Genomic DNA, 16,205 nt, shown 5'->3' on the forward strand with positions numbered 1-16,205 from the left:
TATAATTGATTTCATAAACCAAATTCTTGATTCAGTTGTCCTTAGCAAGTATATTATTGGGTTCTTGTTAGGTGTATTGGGTATGAGAATCTTTGAATATTCCTTGTTTGATTACAATAATACTAATGGGAAATTGTCACATCATGCTTCATAACAAACAAGATAATTATAACTTTTAAATAATAAGATTTTGAATTTAATATCACATTAAAATTATAATTTTATATTAAAAATACGAATTTATATTTATATTATTTGATGCAAAAATATAAGTTCATAAGGCCAGACTGGATATTTTCTCTCTTTTATGAAGAGAAAGGCAGAGAGATCCCAGAAGTAAATATTGAACCACTTGATCATCTATTTTTCTCAACCACTTCTAATGATTCACTATATATATATATATTTCTTCCAATAAAAATTTCTGTTATATTTTCCAAAAATTATAAATAATTAAAGGCATTAGTATGCAGCTTAAAGAGATCTCTTAAATTTTTTAAACTTTCTATGAGGGAGGAAAAGGGGTTTTCTCTTAAATTTTTTAATATTAATTTTGATTTCAATGATTATATTTTCATAAAAGGGAGAGGGAAAAAAAAAATTTTTAAAGGCCATATTAGTGATTAGGCAGAGTAATATACATCTGCAGGAGAATCATGGTACTTCTCTGTAATCTATCATATTCGTATTGGATATCATTCCATAGCATCAGGCATCAGCTAATCTATATGATAATATAGAAGTTAATACATACGTATATAATCACTTGATTACATTTATAATCTCCTTGCAATTATCACTGTTGATCATGATTCTTAATTAATTTCGCTCCAACAAAACCCAACAAATCTGCAACCAACCCTTGAATAACCCTACCGTATTTACCCTTTATTTTATTTTCCCTCAGTTTTTGTTTGTAGTTATTGTTAAGCTCTTTTACACTGGCTCACATGCAGCAATGTGATGAAAGGAGCGTGAAAGGACAAAGCTTTCTTCAGTTATGCAGGACTTACATGCTAATGTTCATCAAGATCTGTTCTTAACAGCTTGAGCCATCCGTTTAGAGAGGTTTGGCTTTGATTTTACAAGTTTCTGGTTTTGTTCATGGAATATTAATAGTTTTGTGTGTGTTTTGTGTTATACATTGATGGGTATAGGAGATGGTGTTTGATGGGTTGATGTGTTTGTCCTTTGTTTTTGCATTCATGCTCTGTAACTCTTCTGGGTGCGGGGTAAACTTTGTGAGGGAATGATTTAACAAATATGCTTCATCAGATCAATTTTCACAAGGATCGGTTTTATGACACTCTTGTGTTAGCTATTGAGTATAAAAATTGGTTCGCAATTCATTGAATTCACGTGCCATCTTGGGTTTATGAGGAAACTGAGAAGAGAAAATAAAAAAATGAAAGTAAATTTGGATCTCATGTGGTTTTGGTTTCCCAAAACCTCAATGTGAATTCTGTCCTACTTGGTCACATGGTGATATTAGATTCGCAGGTTCTATATTTGATGCTCTCAAATTTCAAGTTGTCCAAGATTTCATTCCCCCTTTCCCCTCCCGTAGGCCTTTTTAAGCAACCGAATGCATGGTGGAAAAGATTTTAACCCAAAATAGGATGAATAGTTTCTCACTTTTTCATAAAACTTCTCTCTTTGTTTTATTTTTGATAAACTTGGAACAGTCGGGATAAAATGGTCTTCATCATGAAAAAAGTCATACATTAGCTTGTTTTTGGACAGGGTAAAATGGGCATAATCTCATCGTAAAAAAAAAAAAAATGGAATCAACAGATAGGTTGTTTGGGCGTGCAGAAATTTATAGAAGTTTTAATTAAGTCCAAGGCTTTCTATGTTGTGCAAAGAGCTAACAGAGGGTGGCACAATTTACTTCAGTCTTCATATCAATGAAGAGAGCTCATTTATTTGCTGCTGTTTGCTCTGTCTACTGGCTTGCTGACTCTGTGCATGCAGGTTTGCTGCTAGAATTGGTTAAAATTGATTAGACTATCAAACTTGAGAAATTGGCTGTCTATGTTATCATTGAAGCATGTCCTTAGGATCCAGCTTATCTTCTTCAAAGTCCAGAAACTTTTGGCTCCAATAAAATGTCTATGCTTATGAGAAGCAACATAAGTCCTAAAAATAAAATTTGGCTCTTCAAACAAAACACGTAATAAATTTAGTCTTTTATCACATGCTAAATTATTATGGCTTCCCTTCAAATATATATATATATATATATAAGGCAACAAATAATTTACATATATAATTAAAATTTAGTTCTTCAAAAAATTGCATAATAATAATGGTATAAAAAATAAAATTGAAAGAACAAAAATTGAGAAGTCAAAATTAAAAATACTCTTTTAATTTATTTTTGAACTTGTATAGATGAAAATGCATGTCTTTGTTCTCTTTATTATTTTTACATATTAGATTTTATTTTAATAAATTTTATCTCATTTGAAACTTCTTGAAGTTTATCCTTATGAATGAATGAGATTTAATTTGGCCCCTCCAAAGTTAAAGGTCTAGCTATGCCACTGGTGACTTCCTTCTCCTAGTCCTTAGCATATTTGGCATTCCTCCAACTAAATTACCAAACTCGTACCAGCAGAAAGTTTCTAAAATAAATGTCCTCTTTAATTCCTGATTGTTTTTGTATAGAATTGTTTGACCAGCAGGCAAGTATTAGTTGTATCTATATTTGTGCATTCTTAATGGTCCTATGCTAATTCATTCAGTTGATCTTCTTTATCATTTTCATGTCTCTGTATAAAAATAATTATCTATTTGATGAGGGCTTCATGGATATCAAGAGTCTTTTTGATAATATTTTTTGCTCTCATCTTTAGAGGTAGAACAGACCAATTTTGATACGTGAAATCATATTACTGTTAACCACACTATGCTTTTATTATTATGAAAATATCGTCTTTGACAAGGGGGATTTTGTTATTGAAAATCGTTTCCAATATATTGAAGTATAATTTTCATTATAAGTTTTTTCTTTTGTTTCTGTGCTAAACAGGCCTGATGGATAGATCACCTGTAACTGTAAGATGTCTTATCAACAGTATTTCTCGGTTCATTCTTCTAGTTTCCTGCCAGACCCAGACACCTATGCCTATTCAAAAGGATTATAGGAGCATGGCTATGGTTTTAAAGCATTTGAAAACTGTGCTTGATGAAATTGTTGATTACGAAGTATCCTCCGCTGAAATCCTATATAAAGAGTGTGAAGAACTTGATTTGGCTGTTAATGAGGCTCGGGAATTTATGGAGAACTGCTATCCAAAGATGAGCAAGATTTGTTGTGTAAGTTGTCTTTATTTTTGTTTGATGGATCAAATTTCTCCTGTTGAAATGCTTTCCAAAAGACCTGCCCCCCCCCCCACAACCACCAGCAGAGAAAGTGAAAAGGCTTCATATTCTTTGCATACGAGTGTTTTTATGATGAAGCATACATTTTTACTTGAAACAATATTTAGTGGCAGTTGGGGGGGTGGGGGGGGAAGCCTTCATAATCTGTGTGCTGGTGTTTTCACGACGAAGCATACATTTTTCTTGGAAAACTATTGGCGACAGTACCAGTGTTCTATTAGCATTTTGGTTTTTAGTTGTAAAAATTTCTTTGTAACCCATGCTAAACAAACTGTCTCTTTGATTTCCATAAAATTATTTGGAAGCTTGCAACAGCAAGTGCAACGCAAAGCTTTAATATATCTTCTATTACATTTCTCTTGTTTTCTTTGCAATCAAATGGAAATGTATAGGATTTCATACAAAATGACCTCTGGTTTCTTGCTGATGAGGTTTGAAACTCTAAGATTCACACCTTTTGTGCCATTTTTATTTATTTATTTATTTATAATATTTACAGGTTCTAAAGAGTGAAGACCTGTTTATTAAAATCCAAGCGTCTTCACTAGAGATTTGTCATGTACTATCTCGATTGTTGCAATCTTCTTCATCCACTTCAAGTTTAACTAGCATTCAGGTGTGCATAATGCTAACTGAGTAGTTCCTAATGACAAAGTTCTTATTCATTATTTTATTTCTTGTCCATGGTTTTCCTGTTTCCTTTCTGGTAGTGTAATAATCTGGATTCAATCAATATCATTTTCTTAGTTGTTTACCCATGCCTAGTGTGTAACTTACTCCAGATATAAATTTTCAGCACTGCATGCAGGAGCTTCAATGTTTGAAACAGGAAATGATAACAGAACATATGGAGGAGGCTTTGAGAAGTAAAAGAGATGATGTTGTTCCTTGCACTGATCACCTAACGAAAATTATTGAAGCACTAAATTTAACATCGGATGGGGAACTCTTAAAAGAAAGTGTGGCTGTGGAAAAGGAAAGAATGAATATTCAAGTCAATAATGCTAAAGGGTACTTTGATCAAATCAACCAAAGTGTGGCTCTTATCTCTGAAATACGTAATTGCTTGCTTAAAGTTGAGTGCTTGGAACCAGAAAGCGGGGTCCCAATCCCTCCATACTTCCGCTGCCCTTTATCACTGGAACTCATGTTGGATCCTGTGATTGTGGCTTCAGGGCAAACTTATGAGAGGACTTCCATTCAGAAATGGCTTGATCATGGGTTGAATATTTGCCCGAAGACCCGCCAAACACTTGCTCATACAAATCTCATTCCCAATTACACTGTAAAAGCTATGATAGCAAATTGGTGTGAGGAGAATCATATAAGAGTTTCTAGTAACTCTAAGCAAACCGATTGTACCTCAGCTCCAGTCCCATCAGATCATTCTTTACTGTGCTCAGATAGTTTCTGTTGCTCTCTGCAAAGTAGCAATTCTACATCAAAATCATCTCTTGAAGTCAGAAATGGATTTGAGAAGCACAGGGTTGATTTCTCATCTAAATTAAGCGGAGAAACAGCTAATGGATTTCAAATTGGGCAAACTGAAAGCTTTGAGCGCCCATCCCATGAATTATCACATATTCACAGCAGGAGTGAATCAGCCTCAAGTGCCATATCCAGTATTGAGTATGTGTCTCCAGTATCAAACGACATATCAACAATGTCCACCAAGCATGAAAAAGCTCCTGGTTTGTCACAAGAGATCACATCCAAATGCCCAAATAAAGAATCAGGATTTTCTCCTTGGTTGTCTGGAAATCAATTCCCCATTCCTAAAGCAAAAGCTGACCGGGAAAGCAATGCAAACCATAACCACAGAACACACTCTGTTTCCTTTTTGGACTTTGGTTCTGATTATCTAGATACAACTTCTCATGTTAATAATTTGATTGAAGATCTTAAAAGCCAATCAAATGAATTGCAGACAGCTGCTGCAGCAGAGCTACGGCTTCTTGCTAAGAACAAAATGGAGAATCGCATCATTATAGGCCACTGTGGTGCTATTGCTCCATTGCTTTCACTACTATACTCAGAAGTGAAGCTAACTCAGGAGCACGCTGTTACAGCCCTGTTGAACCTATCAATCAATGAAGAAATTAAAGTTATGATTGCTGAAGCGGGAGCACTAGAACCGCTTATTCATGTCCTAAAATCAGGAAATCATGGAGCCAAAGAGAATTCTGCAGCAGCGCTATTCAGCCTCTCTGTTTTGGAAGAGTACAAGGCTAAAATTGGCCGTTCCGGTGCTGTCAAAGCCTTGGTGAATCTTCTAGCCTCTGGGACTCTAAGAGGGAAAAAAGATGCTGCTACTGCTTTGTTTAACCTTTCAATCCTTCACGAAAACAAGGCTCGAATGATTCAAGCTGGAGCAGTAAAGTATCTTGTTGAGTTGATGGATCCTGCCACTGGGATGGTTGACAAGGCTGTTGCTCTTCTTGCAAATTTGTCAACAGTCGGGGAAGGGCGCATGGCTATTGTGCGTGCTGGGGGCATTCCTTCACTGGTTGAGATTATTGAAACAGGATCTCATAGGGGAAAGGAAAATGGTGCTTCTGTATTGCTGCAATTGTGCCTTAATAGTCCCAAGTTCTGTCACCTTGTTTTGCAAGAAGGAGCAGTTCCTCCCCTTGTTGCCTTGTCCCAATCTGGCACACCAAGAGCAAAGGAAAAGGTATGCTTTTAACTGTTGTCTGCCCTCTGAACAAAATGCCCCAAGTTATGGTAAAGATTGTTGGTGCCTCCCTCTAGGAATGAGAGGAAGTATGATGGTTAAATTCCATGATACGTCTTCTTTTTTTGCAAAACCACAGTAGTTTTTCCCTTCAGCATGTTGCAATATGCTGTTATTTTAATCTAGGAAAGAGCTCCATCCTTAATCTTTTGGTGTATGGTATAAGCTTCATAGGTCGTAACACATATTAGATATTTTGGTAGAAAGCATGGGAGAAGGTACTTTACATGGGATGAGAATGTAATTCCATATTTGCACTGGTTCAGAAAATGGGCCATGGCTATCATTTTTCCCCTCCTAGAAGGTATCAAACCAAGTTGGTTTTAGATGCATTGTAAATTGCAATGTGTCAGATCATGTATAATTGATTTTGCACATGTTATGCATTGCAGGCACAGCAGCTTCTGAGTCATTTCCGTAATCAGAGAGAAGCATCTATCGGAAAGGGTAAATCATGAGAAGAGACCAATTTTGTTTGATTGTTTGATTTTTTAAAAATATGTTTGCTCTCCATCAAGATGTATGGGTGCTCTTTTTCCATATATTTTTAGGTGTTTATATTTGTTTATGTTATAGTCTTGATTTATTTCTCAATAGGAAATAGTGTGCACATTAGATTTTAGTTTTCCCAAATATTTGAGTGCAGTCATTGGGTTTCTTTTGGTTTCTTAGAATAGAAGAATGGGTAATTGCTTGTCCTAAGTAATGTACATATCATGTAAATGATATATTATATGCATAAATGCATCTGCTATACAATAAAAGTATAAAACAATGAGTATTGATGGTATTTCACGCATAAATGTTCCGAGTCTTTTGTATATGACAATGTATTGATGTGAACGCTTCTTTTGTGGCTGGACCTGGATCGTGTTTCCAGAGTATGTTCATCATGTTTCATGTTTAGTAAATGGTAAAATTCTGGAAAATGGTCCAGGCATTTCATGAATACCAGTGGAAACTGGAAGAGCAAGAAACAAATATAAAGGGTATTGGAATTCTGCAATTCTGAAAGGCATGGTGGGATGATCATCTTGATGTTTCTGGCCAAATTTTGATGTTAATTTCTTTTAATTATTTTTAAAACTCCAATTCGTAGAAAGAATTCGGTTTCTTTTCAGAGACTTTCTTGAAATTGTATTCTGTTGTACTTTCTTGAAATTTGTAGAGATTATGTAGAGATTATTGGGCTTCTTTTCAGAGTCTTACATCAATTTTTATTAAATGGAGCCAACTCAGTGTATAAATTCTGACACTCTCCTCCCTTTTAAAAGGTTTTGGATGTACCAAGTGGATCTGACTTCTTGACAAGTGAATCCTATCCTATATGGCCATAATTGGCAAGAATAAGGTTATGTTAAAGCAAAGATCTTGAATCCACTTAGGACCCACATGGATCATACACTGAGACACTAGCAAAAATGGGGACTTCCTCTTGGTTATGTGATGAATTCTGTTAGTCCAGTTATAACTCCAGCAGACCACAAATAGAATAGGATTTTCCAAATACATATGATCTTGACCCACATTGATTAATTTTCAGACTTCAAGCATTGCTTACAGAAGATGCTTGCTGCAGACAAACCTGCTAGGGCTGCGTCATTTCAGCTATTTATGAATAAGGCTTATGCCCATATCTGGATGGTACGAAACAAAACTCAACTGGAAATGCAACTGTTACTTTGCATAGAATTCCTCAGCTACAGTTTTACACCAACCTCAACTGATCCACATCCCTCAATTATGAGCCAAGCCAGGTTGACAATAAATCAATAATATCACTTAATATAATTAATTTTCAAGAAACAAATTTATTTGTTAATGAAATTTTGGGTGGAGGACAGTACTGGCAGAGAAAAAAATAAAAAAAAAGTTACCAACTTCAGAAAGGCTGGTTTTGGTCCAGAAGAGTCATGGATAGACGGGCCCAAACTCCATATTCAATGCTTGCTTTTTTGGGTACGATAATGCCTCTCAACAACCATACCTCATAAATTTCTTTACTATTCCTCTCAAACGTCTTCTCACCCATTTTTCCCTGGAATTGTCTGCTTCTCTACCTTCATTATTCACCTTAATAAGCCTTACTCTGTGTTAAATTTTGATATGGTTGAAAAAAAAATAGCCATTCGCACTGTTCGGTTTAGAGAATTTCATATAGTATCAGAGCTGACTTAATAAGCACACTGAATCATTTTTCATAATATTTTTTGGGTGGATGATTGCAATTACAATTATAATTCTTTTAATAACAGATAAAAATATGAATCCTATCTATCCTATTGATCATATAATGTCATCCACATTCAAAAGAGTATCATCATATATAGTTGAATTCAATCTAGCGGAGAAGAGGACGGAAATGGGGGAAGGGTGGGGCTAATGGGGCAGATCCAATTGTGTAAAGTGGAGACAAGAGAAGCAGATGGGTCAGGTCAAGCTGGTACCCTTGGCCTTGGTTGGCTTGGCCCCTCTACCAGCAGTAGGCCATTTCAATTCCCTCAACTTTGTCCACAAATTCAGCATAAAGGCACAATTTCTCATGCCCAATAACATCTCAATGTTAATTTCTAGCTTCTTGCGTTTATTCTATCTCATTGTTTTCCACTTCTCTCTTAATTTAAACCACTCTAATGCATGTGATCAAAGTATTCATCGCTAGCATCTATTTGAAAAATCCTCTTGCCTGTACTGACAATTTTTAGAAGAGGAGAATTCTGTATTATCTACTTTAATGTTTGGATAACTGTTATTTGCTCAATACTCTAAAAAAGTTCTGAGATGGGGAGGTCTCAAATTTGAATCTCATAAAAGAAAATTATTTCTCATTATGATTTTTTTTAAATTTTAATTAGGAAAATGAAAAACAAACTTGTTTCTCAGCTAAATTAGCCAATTGGGATTACATTATTCTAATTCATTGAGGAAAAAGGGAGCAGATATACAGCATGTGCCCTCATTTGAGCCACATGAAGCACGACACACGCTATTGAATAAAGAAACATTTATTCATATACTTTTCCTTTTTTAAATATATAATTATAATATTAAAAACAAACCCATGCAAAGATTTTAATAGAAAAAGCATTGGAATTGGTTCATTGGTTGTCCATTATTTTATTTTATTTATAATTAATTTTAATACAGATTTGAATTTGAGATTTCATAATTTAGATATCACTCTAATATTATTAAATTAAAACATTTAAATAAAATATTATTATTATTATTATTTAATAAAATAAATTGAGTTTAGGAATTGAAATCAGTGTTAAGGATGTGCAGCAGCAAACACTGAGTGTACCTCTCTCTTTCTCTCTATGTAAAAATAATTAATAATACGAAAATGTTTTGATAATTAAGATAATTAATGTTTGTCATTAGCAAAAAGCTTGAGACAAAGATGCCTTGTTCTTATTCGTTTTGCTTTCCTCAATGTGAGAGTTCCAAAAATTAGCAAATAAAAAAAGAGAGATGCTGGGAGCAGCTCATACCTAACTTAGTGGTATTAAAGTGATTTTCAAAATTGTAAAATTTCTAGTTCGAGTCTCGATTAATCAGACCAATTAGTAAAACAAAGTTGTAACGCTCATACTTCAACCATTAGAGGAATTGTCAGCTTTGACCCACCTCATCCTGAGCCTCACGGTTTTGTCCCATAGGTAGAATGAAAAACTTTTCAAGAAGTCACTCATCTTGGGATTTCTCTTAAGCCAGCACGCTTAACCCCGAAGTTCTTCCAGCTCTCCAGACCATTTCACCAAAAGGCGTCTCTAAATATTAGTTTCCCCCATTTCAATGTATGATTCGGTTCATTTCTGCCTCCCATTTAGACAATGACACCAGCGAGTCTTGCCCTCCCAGAGGACCGCTCTAGCCGAGAACTTCCCTTTCTGCACAGGATGTTACAAAAGTGAAGTTAGCATTATTACATCTTGGTGAATAAATTAGATGGTTCAACAAATGGTCTTAATTAGGAATTGATTTTTATTGCATATATAAGTTGAAATTTCCAATATGCATGGAGTGATAAACAAGGTTATGTCAACAACCTGAGTTGGTGTTTAAGCTGCTCTCAATTAGTAGGACAGTCTCTGAGCATGGTGCTTTTTCAAGAGTCAGTCCTTAAAGCAGCGTTTGGTCCCATTATCACAGTTGCAACCTTAATTACTTACGCCTCTTTTACAATTTTTGCTACTTCCTCTTGGATGTACTACACCTTCGATCCTCCATCTCTCTATTAATATTTATCAAGGAATTTGTCAACAAAATTAACATCTCAAATTTTATTATCAAACTTATCAAAGGAATATGAAATATTAGATTTAGTAATAAAATTTTTACTATTAAAAATATAAAATTTATGATAATGACATATGAATTACTACATATTACTATTACAAAAATTTGGCCGTCAATATTTAAAACAAAATTGTGATTGCTTAAAAAAATAGTTATCGACGGTAATAATTATTATTCTTAAAAATCTATCAATGATAACAATAATTACTATATATATTTTTAAAATCTACCGACGAAAATATTTAGCCTTTTCGACCCTTATAAGAGTTCAGGGTCCAAACATCTAATAATATCTTCTCTCATTTAAAAATTTTCAATGTTAAAAATAAAAAATTTACTCACAGATGAAGAATAAAACAGACACCTTGGTTGAGAATCCTATGTTTGTGGGTTATATGGAGTATCAATTGTATGCCCTACAAGCCTAACTTTCACTGCACTTATAAATGGGACCTCAAAATACAATCCCATGCTCAGACTGAAATGTATTCATCTGCCTCAGCTGCATTCATCCTCTAAATTTACTAATGCAACACCATATGGGTTTTTTAGTTAATTAGAAAAATCTATTACATTTAATTTCTTATATATATTATTGCCTTTCATCCCAAAATCGTTTAGAGTGGAGAAAGCGAATACATATAGCCAATCCCAAATTTTTGGGATAAAGGCTTAATTGAGTTGAGTTAAGTATTATTGCCTTTCATATTTTGACTTATTATTTTTTATTATATCACCCTTTTATAGTTTTTATTTTATAATCAATAGACAAATGAATTTTTTTGTTAAAATTCTTTTTAGGCATCTGTTAAATTCATTTTTATTGCATTTTTTAAAATGATATAATCTCATAATGTAAAAAATTAGATATTTAATTAAACTCATGCCAAGATATTATTTTCTGCAGTTTTTAGAATGAAATTCATTGAAGGTAAAGTAATGCATGAGAGGTATTGATGCTATTCTCTTTTTCTGCAGATATGAGTAATGAATCTCGTATAATGAAGGACATCGAGTAGATTAGTTAATCACTATTTTGATGCTTAAGTTAATGTTGAGAATAAGACTGTTAAAGAATTAGAATATGATTAAAGAAAATGAATATGCTTAAGAAGCTAATACTAAGAATTAATCACCATAAGTTGTAAAGAAATGAAAAAAAGAAAGTATTTGCTAGCAGTCGTTATCATTGAATTTTCTATAATTCACACAATAATTGAAGTTTTGACTAGATAACAAGTCGCAAATCCAGCTAGCAACTAGCAAGGCCATCCATCTGAGTGGCTTCAGTTCATGAAATAATTCACCAAACAAAACAAGTGCTCTTGCTTTTGCTGCACTTGGATTATAATTATTAAACAACAAATGCATTTGTTTTTAACAGTATTTGGTCTACGCTGGAAGGAACATCTTTAAAGAACTATCTATTAAATGATGTGGTGGTTTGACAGGAAAATTGCGAACAAATCCTATCATATCAATTCTACAATAATCAAATACATATATATATTTTTTATTATATATAGGAAAGGATGGAGATGAACATAAATCTCACAAGCCAATATATACACAACTATCACTGAGTTATGCTTAATGCAGTAACGCTGCATAATTCAATATATGTTAATTATAAATGCCATTTTATTATGAAATAATTGAGGAATTTTAAAAAATCAATGGACATGCAATGAAGTTTGAATTAAATATATAAATATCTAAATCTAAATTTGTGTTGCCATAACCTCTAGACCAATAAAAGAAATTTTATATTAATATTGTGTTATTTTTTTAAAGAACTTTGTATGAGCCAGCCAATAGTTGAAGTCTTTTAAAGGTAAGATGGGGCCAAAATCAAAATGTCAGAAACTAAAGTTTTTATTTTATAAGAGAGATTTAAAAAAAAAAAGAGTTAATTCTAAGAAGGGTATTCTTGTAACTGAGAAAGGAACTGTCATTCAAGACTACAGTTTCAAGAAACAAAATCATGTTATTCCCTTGAATTTTACCCCTTCAAAAACTTTCCTGTCTCTATCCAAACCGACTTGCCTAACCCTTGCAATTTCCACAAGCCCTAGCTAACTCACCTCTCTCTCTCTCTCTCTCTCTCTCCTCACTTCAAAAATCAAGAATAATAATAATAATATATGTATAACATATCATCAATAGTAATAATAATAAAAATGGATTAACCAGCAAGGGCTCAGTTAAACTTTTTTAGGAAAAAACCCAAATCAGCAAGCAATTCAGAAAACAAAGAAAAGAGAGCAAAGATCCACTTAAGGGTCTCCGCTTTCTAGTATTGCTCAAAGAAAGAAACTCCAAGATAGCGAAACGGAAGAGTCCTCTCATCCTCTCCCGTCAGTCTCATCATCATCATCCATCCCTCCGCTTAATAACAATATCCAACTCATAGAACTTCCTTTCTCGCTCTCTCTCTCTCTCTCTCTCTCTCTCCTCAAAAAATGGAAATTCTGTGATATTAAACAATATATAGTCTTTCACAAACTTTCTTTTTTTATCCTTTCCTTTTAGAGTTTGGTCTTCTCTCTGCTGATTGTTTTCATCAACAGTCCAAACTTCTGCAAAATTATAGGATCACCTACCGCTCTTGCCTCTTGGTTTTATCAAGAAACCAAAGATTCACTTCCTCTCTTTTGGTTTTCTGTTATCAGTTCAGAAAGTGGAGAAGTAACCCTAGAAGAAGAACCCTTTTGCAGGAGGCTTAAAGGTTAAGAGAGAACATAAAATCACAAAACTGCATATTTAATTTAATAAGATCCATCTCAGAAAAGAAACACCCACAAAATCATGGAGTCAATCTCTGAAATGGACCGCTCCTACTCTGAAAACACCAGCTTAGACAACATAAAAACCACCACCACCACCACCACTACTATCTCGGGAGCAACTTCATCATCACCATCATCATCCACCACTCCTAGCCGCTATGAGAACCAAAAGCGCCGAGACTGGAACACCTTTGGTCAATATCTCAAGAACCATAGGCCTCCCCTCTCTCTCTCCAGGTGCAGTGGAGCTCATGTCCTTGAATTCCTTCGCTATCTGGACCAATTTGGCAAGACCAAAGTGCACACCCCAATCTGCCCTTTTTATGGCCACCCAAATCCCCCTGCTCCCTGCCCGTGTCCTCTTCGCCAGGCCTGGGGCAGTCTCGACGCGCTTATCGGACGCCTCCGGGCAGCCTTCGAGGAAAATGGAGGCAAACCTGAAGCAAACCCTTTTGGAGCTCGTGCAGTAAGGCTTTACCTTCGCGAGGTTCGTGATTTGCAGTCCAAAGCAAGAGGGGTTAGCTATGAGAAAAAGAAGCGTAAGCGTCCACCGCAGCAGCAAATCCAAGCTATGCAGCCACCACCAGGTGCAACTTAAAATTAAAAAAAAAAGAAAGAAAGAAAAATACCCTTTCATCCGGCAGTCTACAATATTGCTACTCTTGATAGTCATTACCTTGTATGTGGGTACTTTTCTTTTCGTTTTTCTTTTAGTACGAGTTATGGTATTTTAGTAGCATATTTAGGGTTAGCTGCTTTATTTTTTTTTTTTTTTTGTGGGTTATTTCTGTTTGCTTTGACGGAAGCAATGGCTAGATCTGGGGATACCTTGAATCTGCTTTTGATGCAAACAGTGGTAGTAGTATTACTATAGTAGTGAGACTAGTGGTAGTGGTACTAGAGAAAAGTGGTGGAAGAAGTGATTGTACTTGCAGGTTTATGGTCTATGTGGAACTGAGAGAGCATCTAATTGCTCAACTAATTCTATGTACTTGAATATTCATGTATGCCAAGCCATAGATTTGCATACCATGTGTGTTTCTTCATTTCCTTTACTCTCTCTCTCTCTCTCTCTCTCTCTTTTCTTTGGACATTAGATCTCTTCTCAGTTCTTTAAAGGTGTTGGGCAATTTAGTGATTAAGGCTTGAAAGACTTTACATAAGAATCATGTGTCAGATACCTCTATGTACCATACACTTGTTTAATGGTTTGGGGTTGCAGAGACATAGATGATGGTCAGTTATTAGTCATTTTTTCTGCTGAAGTCTTTATTTCTAACTTTCCCTTTCATTTCCCTCTCTATTTTGTTGCTGCTTTTACTGCTTTACCGTCTCTGAAACAACTATAGGAAATTGGTCTGTTTTGTAAAGAGAATCACACACACACACACACACATATTTAAAGATTAGTCATAAACTCATAGTATAGTATTGTGTTAGGATGTTTATTACCTTGTGTCTTTTGTAAAATGCAGTCTTTTTTGAGTGATTATGTATAATCTTGGGCTACTTGCCACAGTTTTATTCATTAGTGCTATCATTTCACTTGAAAGGAAAAATAGAACTGTGGAAATGGCAGACAGTGCAAAGTACTCATGGTTTAAGAGATCCTATGCCATAAATTTGCCGACTGTATGAATTTAATTAGCTTATATAGTAATTATTAATCTCATCTCTCCAATAATTCGACCTCTTTAATTTCTCCTTCCATTTCCCTTATTTGCCAAATTAGTTTCAGAAATGTTCCAGAAAGAAGAGGAAGATGATTGAGATCATCTCCTCCCAGTCCCACCTCTCGAAAAGAAGAAAGAAAGATGGAGAGAAGATAAAGCAGTTTTTGGAGTCAAATTAATTAGACTCACATAAACCTAGAAATTAACCTTAGTGGAATCAAGAATTTGATGTCCAACCAAAGTGAAAATTATATATGTTTAGATATAAAATTAGGAGAAAAGACAAAAAGTCTACATCCCAAACTTTAATGCTATAATCACCATCCATGTTGTGCTATTAGATAATACAAAATTAGAGCTATAGAATTAATGGTTAGTATTGAATATATGCATGGAAATTCGAGGAAGTTTTTTCTTAATCAATTTGGCCGACAACAATTTTTCCTAATTGGTTGATGATGGGGTATCATCTTCTTGCATTTTTAGATATAATATAGGTATAATTTAGGTTAATTAAAAGTAGAATTAACTAAGCAATTGCTATTATAATGGCAGATAGGGTAGATGCTGCAGGCTATAGTTAGTGTTCCTTCTTTGCCTTTTTACCATTAGTGGAGATGAAACTTCCACTTTGATGATTTGTATGATCTATATATATATTATTGCTACTAGCTACTACTCATTTGGATTTTATAATATAATTAATATTATATTATATAATAGAAAAAAAAATAGACCTAAATTGACTTGGAGGAGAGTAGTACAACATGACTTAGCCCAAAATCGTTTAGAGTGGAGAAAACGAATCCATATAGTCGATCCCAAATTTTTGAGATAAAGGTTTAGTTTAGTTGAGTTGAGTATACACATGTAAGTTGCAAAATAAGAATGAATTTGCTAATCAAAGCATTATATTTCCTTTTTTGCCTCATCATGTTTATATTTGATTATACCTCCTAATTATATAATATTTTTATTTTATTGTAATATATATACACACACAGAGTCTTATTTTGATGATATAGATTATTTGAGTATGTAATAACACGCTTGATATTGAGTGAAACATAGAAATCTTTATCTACTTTGCCAAATGCTTCAGCAGCTAGGAATCCATTATTTTTTACTCTTTTTTTTTAAAAAAAATTTCTGATGAGTTAATTCAAATACTAATATGATGGGTGTATGCTATTTCTTTCCTTCTTTTGGCCTTCATGTTTGTGTTAAACAAGAAAGTTGAATGTGTGCATTGCAAATACTCTTGGTTTTGAGTAAGCACTTCTTCTCAATTGCATATGTGTAGAAATGAACTAAAGTTAG

General features: G+C 34.1%; 2 protein-coding genes across 8 annotated transcripts; both read left to right on the forward strand.

Annotated features, from left to right (window-relative positions):
* Positions 1–524: 524 nt before the first annotated feature.
* On the forward strand, positions 525–7,290 carry LOC110662103 (U-box domain-containing protein 3-like). 7 transcript variants are annotated; one of them, XM_058149786.1, is made up of 7 exons: positions 525–659; positions 957–1,068; positions 3,035–3,321; positions 3,887–4,003; positions 4,184–6,061; positions 6,329–6,425; positions 6,514–6,924. In XM_058149786.1, exons 3-7 carry the CDS (start codon positions 3,040–3,042, stop codon positions 6,540–6,542), a joined length of 2,403 nt encoding a protein of 800 aa, XP_058005769.1. In that variant the 5' UTR covers positions 525–659; positions 957–1,068; positions 3,035–3,039; the 3' UTR covers positions 6,543–6,924. The 7 variants fall into 7 exon arrangements, 6 of the variants coding, with proteins under 6 accessions (XP_058005769.1, XP_058005770.1, XP_058005768.1 ...); XM_058149785.1 differs by lacking the exon at positions 525–659 and adding an exon at positions 7,059–7,290 and having other exon boundaries at positions 675–1,068; positions 6,514–6,568; XM_058149787.1 differs by lacking the exon at positions 525–659 and having other exon boundaries at positions 674–1,068; positions 4,196–6,061.
* A 5,200-nt stretch (positions 7,291–12,490) lies between these two features.
* LOC110662102 (protein LIGHT-DEPENDENT SHORT HYPOCOTYLS 4) lies at positions 12,491–14,241 on the forward strand. The gene has a single exon (XM_021820977.2). The coding sequence runs from the start codon at positions 13,232–13,234 to the stop codon at positions 13,808–13,810; it is 579 nt and encodes a 192-aa protein (XP_021676669.1). The 5' UTR covers positions 12,491–13,231; the 3' UTR covers positions 13,811–14,241.
* Positions 14,242–16,205: the final 1,964 nt, after the last annotated feature.

The sequence above is a fragment of the Hevea brasiliensis genome, chromosome 7 (genome assembly GCF_030052815.1).
Source record: "Hevea brasiliensis isolate MT/VB/25A 57/8 chromosome 7, ASM3005281v1, whole genome shotgun sequence".
Classification (NCBI taxonomy): domain Eukaryota; kingdom Viridiplantae; phylum Streptophyta; class Magnoliopsida; order Malpighiales; family Euphorbiaceae; genus Hevea; species Hevea brasiliensis.